The following is a 13,603-nucleotide window of genomic DNA, read 5'->3' as shown; positions in this document are numbered from 1 at the left end:
TCAGGTAGCTAACTGGATTGGAAACTGGATTAGTGATAGGAAGAAAAGAGTGGCTCTGAGTGGAATGTCGGTGATGAGGTACCCCAGGGATCACTACGCGGACAAGATTATTCATAATTTACATCAACGATTTGGATAGTGCGGTGAAGAGAGGACTTTCCAAATTTACAGATGACGCAAAGCTTGGAGGTAAGGTATCAGAGGATATCAGATATCAGAGAGGGTAGTGGTCAGATTCAGGAAAGTATTGATACTTGCACAGATTGGGCAAAAGATTGGCAGATGCAATTTAACCTGAACAAGTGTAAGGTGCTGGGGATGGGTAAGAATGATAAAAAAAATAGAGATCCCATGATGCAAGGGGCAATCTTGGTCTGCTACTCCAAAGTGATTGGTTCACATTTTAGCAATCCTGCAGGGGTGCAATGTATGTATTGATGTACCTGCAAAATACCGTGAAATGGGGTGAATAGGGACAGCAAGGTGAATAGGGACACAAACTGAAAAAAAGTTCGGAAACTTTTTTCGCTGAAAATTGATAACCATACTGATTTGTTGATATTTGGGTTCAAAGTGTTCTCTTGTTTTTAAAAAAAAGCAACTTATAGTCCCTATTAACCCCATATATGGGTTAAATAGGAATAAATAGGATTTTTATGGCTGTCCCTATTCACCCCGTTTTACAGGTGAATAGGGACAGTCACTAATACAAAAAAATAATAATCAAGAAATCGGGACAGTTTGGAGAAACTTTTTATCCCATATTTTTTTTCATTGGCACCATGGTTTATATTATGGGTGCATATTATGTGCATCCATCTGAGCTATCAATTTAGCAATAAGTTGGAAACTCAGGATTGTTTCTTGAGTATTATTTTTTTGTGTTAGTTACTGTCCCTATTCACCCGTAAAACGGGGTGAATAGGGACAGCCATAAAAATCCTATTTATTCCTATTTAACCCATATATGGGGTTAATAGGGACTATAAGTTGCTTTTTTAAAAAAACAAGAGAACACTTTCAACCCAAATACCAACAAATCAGTATGGTTATCAATTTTCAGCGAAAAAAGTTTCCGAACTTTTTTTCAGTTTGTGTCCCTATTCACCTTGCTGTCCCTCTTCACCCCATTTCACGGTAATACATTTTTAAAATATAGTGTGTGACACAGGAAAAGGATCTGGGAGTGGTAGTAGATACAGGTGGAGGCATAAGCAGACAGGACAGAATTGGTACCTACAGGTGAAGCCAGCAGGGTTTTAGGTTGTATTTGTAGGGGATAAATCATAAATCAAAAGAGGTGGTTTTAACACTGTATAGGAATTTAGTGAGGGCCCCATATAGAATATTGTGTGCAGTTTTGGTCACCACAAGTCAGGAAGGAAGTAGCTGTCACAGAGAGGGTTCAGTGTATGGCTACTCGATTGATTCCGGGCCTAGCTAAACTCAGCTATGAGGAGCGGCTGAAAGAGACAGGACTTTAGACATTAGAAAGGAGGCAGTTACGAGGGGATATGACAGATATGGTTAAGATAATGAGGGCAGAGACAAAATAAGTGCAGAATAATTATTCAGCACAATAGACAGTGATAAGACCAGGGCCATACATAGCCCGAGAGTAAAGAAGAGGAGAGTTAAGATGGTAGTAATTAGGCAGGGGTCTTTCACGCAGAGAGTTGTTAATGCATGGAATGGACTCCCTGGAAAGGTAGGAGCAGCAGAAATAGTAGATAAGGTTAAAATAGAATTAGGTACGGTACCGAGAAGCATTGGAGATAGAGGGGTATAGGGATGTGGGCAGGACTTTTAAGTGGCTCAAGTATGGATGTGAGATTGTGTGCATCTGTACGGAGTGTCGTGTCTGTGGGGGTCTCGTCAAGGAGTGATGTGTGGTTGCTATTGTATATTTATCAGCCTAAAACCTCCTTCGCCTACTCCTCCCTCTGAAATAAATAAATAAATAAAACAGTTTTTACAAACAGTTATGTTTTCTGTTTGTAAAAACTGTTTCATTTATTTATTTGTAATTTTTTTTTTTTTGGCGTTTTAAATAATTAAAATAAATATATTTCTCCATTTTATATTTTAGCACACAAGGGATAACCCCGAGGATGGCACATTGTTCTCATCCCCACTGCTCCCCTCATTCCCCCAATGAAATTACATTGTTTCGGATATATTTGGTCTGGTGTTGGTGTGGCGCAGGCATCATGGGCCAAATGGCCTCCTCCTGCATCTAGTTTCCGAAGGTGGATGGAGGTTGTTTTCACCTCCGTCTGTCTGTGTGTCTGTCTGTTTGCCTGTCAGTGAGCAGGGTGTCTCAAAAAGTTGAGGACGGGTTCGGACGAAATTTGGTGGAGAGGTTGGATGTGTGGGACAAGGACGAATTGATTAGATTTTGGTGAAGATCTAGTTCCGGATCCGGATCAGAGAATTTTTAAAGTGATTCTTCACCAATGAGAAATAGGGCCAAAAACTACATATAGCACGATATCTCAAAAAAGTTATGGATGGATTATGACAAACCTGTTTTTTTTTTTGTTTTTTTTTTAAAATTTTTGTTTGTTTGTTTGCATACAAGACCGAGGCGCGTGAAAGAGCTAACATTAATCACACAAAAAGTCAAACCGACACATAAAACACAAAATAAGGGGAGCGGTAGACAAGATGGGGAGAGAGGAGGAAGGACACAAGCACAACATTTGAGAGCAGGGACATCGAGAGAACTGTGGGAGGGAGAGGGCTTGGAGGGAGGGGGGAGAGGTATAAAACATATGGACACAGCAAGGACTTCCAGGAAAGAAGTTGGAATTTCAAAAAAGTGTATCTGGGGTGAATTAGCGGGGGTAGAAAATATCAAGGTTTAGGATGGGGGAAGATAAGAGATGGTGGTGAACAGCTGTTTTAAAGACCTGGAGGGAGGAGTGGGATTGAAGGGAGTGGGGGAGTTTGTTCCAGAGGCGGGAGAAAAGAGGAATGAAAGAGTGAAGGTGAGCAGAGAGCCCAGATTTTGGCAGTTTAACCATAAGGGGGTTACTGGCAGATCTTGTGCGACCTGTAGGAATATTCCGGGGACAGAGCACAGAGAGAGGTGGGGGAGCAAGGCCGGAGAGGAGTCGGTATAAGACAGAAAGACCACCAACCTACCTGCGGTGAGTGAGTGAAAGGCCCTCGGAGTAAACCTGTTGGACAGTTTGGGTGTATGACAAGGACAAGCCAATTAGATTTTGTTGTTACAAGGACGAAAGGGTTGGATCCACATCCAGCCTATCAGTGGGATACGAAACGTAAACCTATCAGCCTGGTGGAGGTACGCGTTCTACCAATTGTCGTTATAGTTTGTCACTGTAACCTGCCTGACAATATACCTGAGTTTTATGAGCAGCTTTATACCTCTACATATTCTATTTCAGCAAAATAATAAATTAAAACTGCAATGGAAAAGGCTTTACCCTAGTCAGCAATGCCATATTTATTACCATTTAAGCTCATTTCCCATTGGGTTTTTTTTTCACTCTGTATCGAGTGCCTCTTGCAGAACCCCATGTGGCCCCTACTTGCAGGCACTAGGCCTGAAAATCCTAAACCGGAACTCGTATCTGCAAAGCTATGGCTCCCATTTTCCTCTTTCCTATGGTTAATTGAACACAAATCTAAAATGCACAAGCTCGAGGCCTGCCATTTCCTTCAGAGACATTCATACGACAAATATATTTATGTTTTTAATTAACAATATCCATATACCTTTCCAGTCGCTCCCTCCCGTGACTTGACTTTCGCTTAAATAACTAAGCGGGAAATACGGGAAATAATAGACACGTGAATAAAACGTGTTCTACAGTCATTACGTTATGGCCTGGTGCAGATCACAGTCTAAAAATATCATTAAAATTATGCACACAGTATGCTTGCTCCATCCTCGTATGGGCAGCCGTCTTTCCCAGCAGCGCTCCGCACAGCGCAGGCCTTATCTAGGAAAGAGCCATGCCATTCCACGCAGTCATTTTCCTTCACGCTCAGTAAACCGCTGACCCGAATTACAATATCGCACGATCGCTGCTGCTCTGACCACCTACCGTCGCAGAGCTTGCAATGGGGGTCAAATTCGGGTCAAAGGAGGAAAAGGACAACAACTTACATGGTTGGACAGGCTCGTAGAAGCTGGCCTTGAGGCATCATCGTCCCCTTTCGAGGAGCTCTCTTCCCGTTCGTCGATGACCAGGTCGATAGGCATCTTGCCCTTGAGGCAACTGATGTACCGGAAGCAGAAGTTATCGCAGAGTTCGTGGACCTGAAAATTTGGGGGAAAAAAACAACAAAAAGACTATGAGGTCAAGGGTCGAGCTTTTCTGTTCTCTCTGAGATTGAGGGGCTCACGAGTTAATCAATAATGGCTGAACAGAGCCTCAAATGCAGACTTGGACCCAGCTCCTGTTATATGTTGTACTCGCAAATTACAGAGCCCCAAGCTCTTCAATGAGCCCCAATCATATGTCAATGGACCTGAAATCGCTTATCTGTCTCCCTCTTCCAAATCCTGGTGGCATCTGGTCAAATCTGTTTCTGGTGTTTGTTCCCCCTCCATCCCCTACCCCACCTCAAACGGCTACACAGCTGACTCCTCACGTGAAAAAGCTGAATGCCTCAACTCTGTGTTTGCCTCTAAATCTTGTGTCCCGAACCCATCCCTCTCTGTACCCACCTTACCCAGCTGCTCCTCGTCTCTGTCCTTTCCTCCTGACAAGGTGGAAAAGTTTCTGTCAACCCTCGACTCTGATTCTGCAACTGGACCTGACGGCATCAGCCCACGGGTCCTAAAATCCTGTTCTTCCGCTCTTTCACTCCCTCTCTCTGTTCTCTTCACCCTCTCTTTTGCTCAAGGTCATCTGCCATCTGCTTGGAAATCAGCCAACATCACCGCTTTACACAAAAAGGTGCAAAAACAGATCCCAGCAACTACAGACCAATCAGCCTTCTCCCAATTATCAGCAAAGTCATGAAACCACCATTGCTTCGGATATGAAATCTTTCCTCTTCTCCAATGGCTTGATCTCTGATCATCAATTTGGTTTCAGACCACGTCACTCTACTCTGGACATGCTGCTTCTGCTGTCTCAACAATGGATGGAGGTCCTCAATGCCAAACAGGAAATTAGAGCTGTCTCCCTCGACATATCACGTGCCTTCGATACGGTCTGGCACCCCGCTCTGCTCAACAAACTCTCCTCCTTTGGTATCCATGGAAATCTCCACGCATGGCTGGCGGACTTCCTCTCTAGTCGTAGTCAAAGTGTGGCCCTGAATGGGTTTCTCTCATCTCCTCTTCCTGTTCAGGCTGGAGTTCCCCAAGGCAGTGTTCTGGGCCCTGTGCTTTTTCTGGTCTTCATCAATGATCTCTCCAACTCTCTTGAAAATCCTCTCTATCTCTTTGCTGATGACTCCACTCTCTGCCGCTCCATTCCTCATCCTTCAGATCGGCAGTCTGCAGCCTCCTCACTCTCTGCAGACCTGGACAAAATCACTAACTGGGCAAACAAGTGGAACATGTCTTTCAATCCTGACAAATCTCACACTCTTATGATATCTCTCCGAAAAGACCGACTGGACAACCCTCCCATCCCCTTTCTGAATAATCCTCTCCAAGAAGTTCTGTCACTCAAGCTTTTGGGTCTCACTATCTACCATGATCTTTCCTGGGAAAACGACATTTCAAATCTGGCCTACAAAGCCAGTCGCCGACTGGGCATCCTCCGTCGTGCGAAGTCCTTCCTTGGCACACCTGAGCTCCTCACCACATACAAGGCTTTCATCTGCAGCTCAATAGAATATTGCTCTCCCCTCCGGGCTGGTGCTCCTGCCTCACACCTAGCTCGTCTTCACGCTGTTGAAACCAAAGCGTTCAGAATCATTGGAATCTCCGGTGATGAAGCTAACTCCGAGGGCCTTTCACTTACTCACGGCAGGCAGGTTGGCGGTCTTTCTGTCTTCTACCGACTTCTCTCCGGCCTTGCTCCTCCAGCTCTCTCTGGGCTCTGTCCCACAAATATTCCTAAAGGTCGCACAACATCTGCCTGCAACCCTCTCATGGTTAAACTGCCAAAATCAGGACTCTCTGCTCACCTTCACTCTTTCATTCCTCTTTTCTCCCGCCTCTGGAACAAACTCCCCCACTCCCTTCAATCCCACTCCTCCCTCCAGGTCTTTAAAACGGCTGTTTACCACCATCTCTTATCTTCCCCCATCCAAAACCTTGATCTTTTCTACCCCCGCTAATTCCCCCCCCCCCCCCCCAATCCTCTTTTTTGAAATACCAACTTCTTTCCTGGAAGTCCTTGGTGTCCTTGTGTTTATACTTCTCCCACCCCTCCCCCCCCCCCTTCCCACGCCGCCTCCCCCCAAGCCCTCTCCCTCCCACACATTCCCGATTTCCCTCACAAATGTTGTGTTTATGTGGTTCCCCTTCTCTCCCCATCTTGTCTACCGCTCCCCTTTTTGTTTGTTTGTCTGTTTGTTTGTTTGTGTGATAAATGTTAGCTCTTTCACGAGCCTCGATTATGTATACAAAAGAAAAAGAAAAAAATGGGGAAAAAAAGAAAATACAGTTTTAAACTTAGGAAAGCTTGAGGAAAATGCCGTAACTTCCAAGAAAATTTAAATTAGCGTTCAAAAAAATGGTTCAAGGCAAACAGAACAAATTTTGTGGAATATCTTGAAAGGACGGTGGAATACAAACGGCAAAAAAAGTCCTATTCACCTGGAGACGCTGCAATGCCAGGTGGTCAAACAGGTTGACAATGACCTATCAAGTTTGAATGCACAACCGATCTCATCAAATCGTGGCAGGAAGGCAGAGTCGAGTCCCGTTAGTACTTGGGTGGGAGACCTCTATAGGCTTGTTGACACCACCCCAATCAGGCTTGGAACCAGAGGTATTGGCTCGGTGAGAGGGGTGACCGTACAGGTGTATTGGGGTTCACACCGCACAATGTGGTTTAGAGATTTTGGGTAAACATGATGTTTGTTTACATCTGCGAAGGCGAAAGGAGGTTTCGTTTCAACCACTGTTTTGTCTGTGAGCAGGCTTTCTCAAAAGATTCTGCACTGATTAGGCCAAAATTTGGTGGACAGGTTGGGTTTGTGACATGGACGATTTTTTTTTAGATATTGGTGAAGATCCGGATCCAGATCCTAGAATTTGTGATTCTTCACCATTAAGAGATAGGACCAAAAACGATTTTTTTTTCATACATATCTTGCTGGAGGCCATGGCTGATATCTCAAAAGGTGCGGACAGATTACGCCAAAACTTGGTGGATAAGTTGGGTAGGTGACAAGAACAAGCGATTAGATTAGTTATGGTCCGGATGCAGATCTAAACTATCAGTAAGATACAAAATGTAAATTGTTCAGTCTAGCTGAGTTATGCACTCTACCTAGAGCCGCTCTTCTTTTTTTTGTATGCGACGTCAATCATTTCCACATCCTACCATCCATCCAGCCTGGAAGCAAAATGGCACATTGAGCTCCTGTTTTCAAACATCGGCTTAAAATCTCGCATTAAAACTCATCGCACGTTTGCTCGACTGCATATTTACAGTTAACAGGAAGCCCCCAAAAGCATGATAATTAATCCTATGAAATAAGCAATTATGGCCGTATACAAACTACGTGATGCTTTGGTGAGTCACATGGAGTTTCATGGAGCGTCACAGAGAGTCACAAGGTGGAGGATGGTGTCACAACCGCAGTCATGTAACGCCATCTTTATCTCAATGGGCGCAGCCATCTTGGATTTCCCTTTACCACCACAGGACGTGTCAATTTAGAACGACTTTGCTTTCACTTGAATTCATCCAAAAATAACAGAGACGCTGTTTTAATCATTCCTTTGAGGCTAGAAAGGGTATTTCCCAAAATAAGGAAGCATGAAGTTCAACTAGAAGTTTGTAAAACTTGGACAGAGCTGAAGGGCAACACTAAATCACTGAATGAGCTGTCGGATGCCGGGCAACACTATATATATATATATATATATATATATATATATATATATATATATATTTACGAATATGTAAACTACTTGTCAACTAGAAGCGGTATACAAGCAACAACAATTTCACAGAGTATCAATATACCACATAGCCTGATGGTTCAGAGAGAATTTGTAACAGAACCACATACTACAGGGCAGGAGGTGGTGTAAACATGGTGACAATGCAGGTTATTCTATCTGGCCTAGATGTAAACGGACCAAGATGGTACTTTAGGTAAGGTGATGGTTGTTGTATCCAGCACTCACTCGAAACGTACTTGCTTGTAACATCAACAGTTTAAACAGTAACTTGCAACACGGCCAGCATGCCACAAAAAGGCGATTAGGCCACAAAACCCCCTTGTCCTCGCAGCTCCTCCCACTTTGCAAAACCAACCGTCACTTCCGTTTCCCATGACGTCACTGCCGTTTCCCAACATATCTTACTATAATTCACCAAATGTCCGTCTGTCTGTTCGAAGGTACCGTATCCTGGGACCCCTGGGACCAATCCTGGGACCCATCGGAGTAAAATAGGCTATTTAGTTTTCCCAATTTCAGCTTTGGTCTCCAGCATTCTCAGGTTTGGACTCCCGCATAACATTCGCTTTCGCATAACGTTCATTGTGACAATGTTCTCATTGTGACGATCTTACTATAATTCACCAAATGTCCGTCTGTCTGTCTGTTCGAAGGTACCGTAAAAACTGCTGAACTGATCACAAAGATATTTTGGGTGGGTAATCCTGGGATTTCCAGGAGTAAAATAGGCTATTTAGTTTTCCAAATTTCAGTCTTGGTCTCCAGCATTCTCAGGTTTGGACTCCCGCATAACATTCGCGTTCGCATAACGTTCATTGTGATGATGTTCTCATTGTGACGATGTTGTGACGATGTATGTGTTCACGGTAGTGTTTGACGTGACGGTGTGAACGTAATTTCGTAATGTTTTTCGTTTCGTAATCCTTTAATGAACGTTTAATGTTTAATGTTTAATGAACGTTTAATGCCCTTCGATGTCCGGGGCCACACGCGCGCTACACTGGACGGGTCAGCATGTACCTTGCCCTTCGCCTTCAGGCTCGGGTAAACTGCTGAGCCCCATCCGTGATGGGGACTGGGGCTTGAGACAGTGTCCCACAAACGAGGAATTCCTAGTAAGCGCGAGTCATCAGCTCGCGTTGATCAAGTCCCTGCCCTTTGTACACACCGCCCGTCGCTACTACCGATCGGACGGTTTGATGAGATCCTCGAATCAGCCCCTGCACGGACCGTTTTCGGTTCATGCTGGTGACCGAAAAGATGAGCGAACTTGACTGTCTAGGCGAAGTAAAAGTCGTAACAAGGTTTCCGTCGGTGAACCTGCGGAAGGATCATTATCGGGACGACATGAGAGCGAGCGAGACGCAAGATGTACATGGTACGTGATCGTCCATGTACTGTTTAGCCATGTACTGGTTAGATTTTGATGATTTGCGTGTGATATGATTCAACGGATGTGTATATGAATCGTTTAAAATAAAAAAGCGTTCAATTTCTGATATTTTACCTTTTCATTTGGGCTTCCCAATTGAAGCCCCGCCCATAGGGTGGGTACTGTTGCTCGTGAATTATAACGTGTGAATTCACAACATGAATTACATGTGGATTACAACATGAATTACATGTGGATTACAACATGTGAATTCCAAACATAACAGTGGCATGCTGTTGAATCCTGATAAAATTGTCAGCAGGTGCTCGCAGAAAGGCCGTACATCTTTCTTTACGCACATCCTCCATCCGATGGAGACATGAGACTGGATGCACCAACTGCATTTCGGTTGTGAATGTGAAAGATGCCACAGCAACAGTACCCGCCCTACGGGCGGAGCTTCAATTGGGAAGCCCAAATGAAAAGGTAAAATATCAGAAATTGAAGGCTTTTTTATTTTAAACGATTCATATAAACATCCATTGAATCATATCACACGCAAATCATCAAAATCTAAACAGTACATGGCTAAACAGTACATGGACGATCACGTACCACGTACGTCTCGCTCGCTCTCATGTTGTCCTGATAATCCTTCCGCAGGTTCACTGATGGAAACCTTGTTACGACTTTTACTTCCTCTAGACAGTCAAGTTCGCTCATCTTTTCGGTGCACTGGCACGAGCCGAGAACGGCCCGTGCAGGGGCTGATCCGAGGATCTCATCAAACCGTCCGATCGGTAGTAGCGACGGGCGGTGCGTACAAAGGGCAGGGACTTAATCAACGCGAGCTGATGACTCGCGCTTACTGGGAATTCATCGTTCGTGGGACACTGTCTCAAGCCCCAGTCCTCATCACAGATGGGGCTCAGCGGTTTACCCGAGCCTGACGGTGAAGGGCAAGGTACTCACTGGCCCGTCCAGTGTAGCGCGCGTGCGGCCCTGGACATCGAAGGGCATTAAACGTTCATTAAACATTTAACGTTCATTAAACATTAAACGTTCTTTAAAGGATTACGAAACGAAAAACATTACGAAATTACGTTCACACCGTCACGTCAAACACTACCGTGAACACATACATCGTCACAACATCGTCACAATGAGAACATCGTCACAATGAGAACATCGTCACAATGAACATTATGCGAACGCGAATGTTATGCGTGAGTCCGAACCTGAGAATGCTGGAGACCAAAGCTGAAATTGGGAAAACTAAATAGCCTATTTTACTCCTGGAGATCCCAGGATTACCCACCCAAAATATCTTTGCGATCGGTTCAGCAGTTTTTATGGTACCTTCGAACAGACAGACAGATGGACATTTGGTGAATTATATTAAGATCGTCACAATGAGAACATCGTCACAATGAACGTTATGCGAACGCGAATGTTATGCGGGAGTCCAAACCTGAGAATGCTGGAGACCAAAGCTGAAATTGAGAAAACTAAATAGCCTATTTTACTCCTGGAGATCCCAGGATTACCCACCCAAAATATCTTTCCGATCGCTTCAGCAGTTTTTACGGTACCTTCGAACAGACAGACGGACATTTGGTGAATTATCGTAAGATTAGGCCTTTATATTAAGTGTTGTTGTTACTTTTGTCATTAGAAGTGGCCTTGGAAAAACGTCATGATACAGCAATCTTAACACGTATATACACCTCAACCTGCAACCCACTTTGCAGGGAAAACCACCTTGGGGTAGGGCGGGGGGAGAGTTAAATCGCTACGTACTCCATCGTGTGACCCTTAGTCTCCTTGTTAAGTTTGGTTGAGATTGGATAAGCAATGATCAAATGTATCGCAATCAAAAATCATTCAAACAGACACCAAAATGCGTATTTTAGTATGATCATGACCAATCAAATTAGCCGCTCATGGACCCTGCCCATGCGTTGTTCCTCAAGACAGTGCGGGGTAATGTGTTCAATGAACCCTCGAGTTATTAATGTAAATATGGCAAAATAAAATAAAACAAGAGGCGGAAGAGGCGCGTGTTAGCAGTCCATGTGGAAGCTCCATTGATCGATCGTCTTGCATGACGTGACCCACCATGAGCAGAGTGAGGCTGCACCGGCCTACTTTTATTCGCAGATATTTTCGTTTATCGAAATTTTCCGATGGTTTTGATTTTGGCTTCGACTTGCAACAGTGTGCAAAATTTCAGCTTTCCACCTCATATTGAAGTATGAAACATTTATATCGGTGAGTGAAACAGTGAGTGAATCTGTGAGTGAGTCAGTGGTTCGGAAAACAGACAATGATGATCCCACAATATACATATTTTAAAAGAATAAGAGTCGGTCATAGTGTGATATTCTGCCCGAATTACCTGGTTGGGGTTTGCTGTATAATTGATACAACTTTCTGTAGATACGAATGCGCAGGTATAGATAAGGCATGTGTGAGAGAGGCTTTTACCTATACCTCCATCACTCTGACAATAATTCGATGAATACCCTTAGTCATTCATCCCTCAGAGCACTGTCACATGTTGACAAAACGCAACACGTTGCGGAGAAAACATTTATGTCATAAACGTCACTGACATGATCAAGGTGTCTGCCCAAAAAAGGGTTTTCAAATATTAAATAATTATCAAATTTTGCTTCCAAAGGTAATTCCAAATATTTTGTTCAAATAATTATCACACCTAAGTTTGAATGATCATCGAGTGTGAAAGAATAGAGGAAAAAACTTTTTTGCTTACCTTCTCGAGTTCCAACAAATGAAATCTCAACACTTGAATTGCTTGAATCATCTGCAAGTAAAATCAAAAGTTGATCGTTGCAAAAACATTGTGCAAAAATCGTTTCATCTGCCATAAACAAAAGACAATCGCGTTATCTTCTTGAATCATGTGCTGCTTAGGGTTCGTCTGGGTTCGATCATCAACCCGAACACAAATTTTCAGGCTTGTGTTTCAGTCAGGCCATTGCATCTGTTAGCATGATGCCCAGACCAGACCACGGTTTTCACGGTCGTTAATGATCCCACGGTGCCTTTTGATGAAGAGTGGGCAAGGTATCACCAACATCTTGGCTAAGTTCCAAATTCCTGCTCTGTTTATCCCTGTGAAGGCAATGGCAAACCGCCCAGTATAACCAACGTCACTGCAGTGGCAGCACTGAAATGGCTTCCAGGCAGACCACCACAAGATTGATGGTATAAATAGAAGGAAAATCCATCTTACTATAATTCAACAAATGTCCGTCCGTCTGTCTGTCTGTCCATCCGTTCCCAGGTACCGCAAAAACGGCTTAACCGATCGCAACGATATTTTGGGTGGGTAATGCTGGGATCTCCTGGAGTAAAATAGGCTATATTGTTTTTCCAATTTCAGCTTTGGCCTCAAGCATTTTCAGCTTTGGACTCCCGCATAACGTTATTTTCCCGGGTGCCGCACAAACGGCTGCACCGATCGCTGCACAGCTGCGCTGCAGAGCTGCACCGATCGGACTCGGTGACCTCGGACAAAGACCTTTTATAAGGACATGGGGTGAATCCCTGCTTGAGAGAATGCCAACCCCCTCCCCGCCATCACGGTACTCTCCAACTCACAATCCCACGAGATATGTGGAAAGGACGACCCAAAACCAATTATCTTCTTTTTGATTCGTATATAAACATCATTAAAAGTAAATAATGACCTCGGCCAAAGTTCAAACGACGTGGGTTTAATCTCTACATGAGAGAATTCCACATAGCTATTTGGGCAGTGTATAAGCTAACAGATCGCTGTCTCCATCGATCTTGCCAAGGCCGTAACACTTATCGGCTCAAAATCCTTTTAACTGTTGACTTGGTAGTTTTTACAATGAAGGAAACATGAACAATGTTGTTAAAAGTTTATTTTGTGATTAATTTGTGATTTGAGTTATGTTGTTTGGAATGAAAAAAGAGATATCGAGTTCAAGTGAATGACGACATGCCGTGATGGTTTCTACTTTCTGAACGTGAACTTCGCGGATCGCCATATGCAGATTCGCCACGGACCAACGGTCGATGTTTCTATACGTGAAAGTACCCGTTTGTTTGAGTACGGATATGTTTTTCATGGAAGTCCTTCACGAACTTGCTGTCCATGTCTG

General features: G+C 43.9%; 1 protein-coding gene across 2 annotated transcripts in view; it reads right to left on the bottom strand.

Moving 5' to 3' along the window:
• Positions 1 to 13,603, bottom strand: part of LOC137426536 (homeobox protein Meis1) — a 214,203-nt gene that overhangs the window by 146,618 nt on the left and 53,982 nt on the right. For both annotated transcript variants that reach the window (XM_068115151.2, XM_078779323.1), the window contains exons 5-6: positions 12,223 to 12,273; positions 4,139 to 4,291 (exon numbers count right to left, since the gene is read on the bottom strand). In XM_068115151.2, the coding sequence (XP_067971252.1) occupies positions 4,139 to 4,291; positions 12,223 to 12,273 (204 nt within the window). The remainder of the gene's footprint in view (positions 1 to 4,138; positions 4,292 to 12,222; positions 12,274 to 13,603) is intronic.

Source organism: Myxine glutinosa, chromosome 5 (assembly GCF_964187855.1).
Source record: "Myxine glutinosa chromosome 5, kmMyxGlut1.1, whole genome shotgun sequence".
Classification (NCBI taxonomy): Eukaryota; Metazoa; Chordata; class Myxini; order Myxiniformes; family Myxinidae; genus Myxine; species Myxine glutinosa.
The sequence above is the reverse complement of the archived record's forward strand: the minus strand, read 5'-3'. Positions and strand labels throughout refer to the sequence as shown.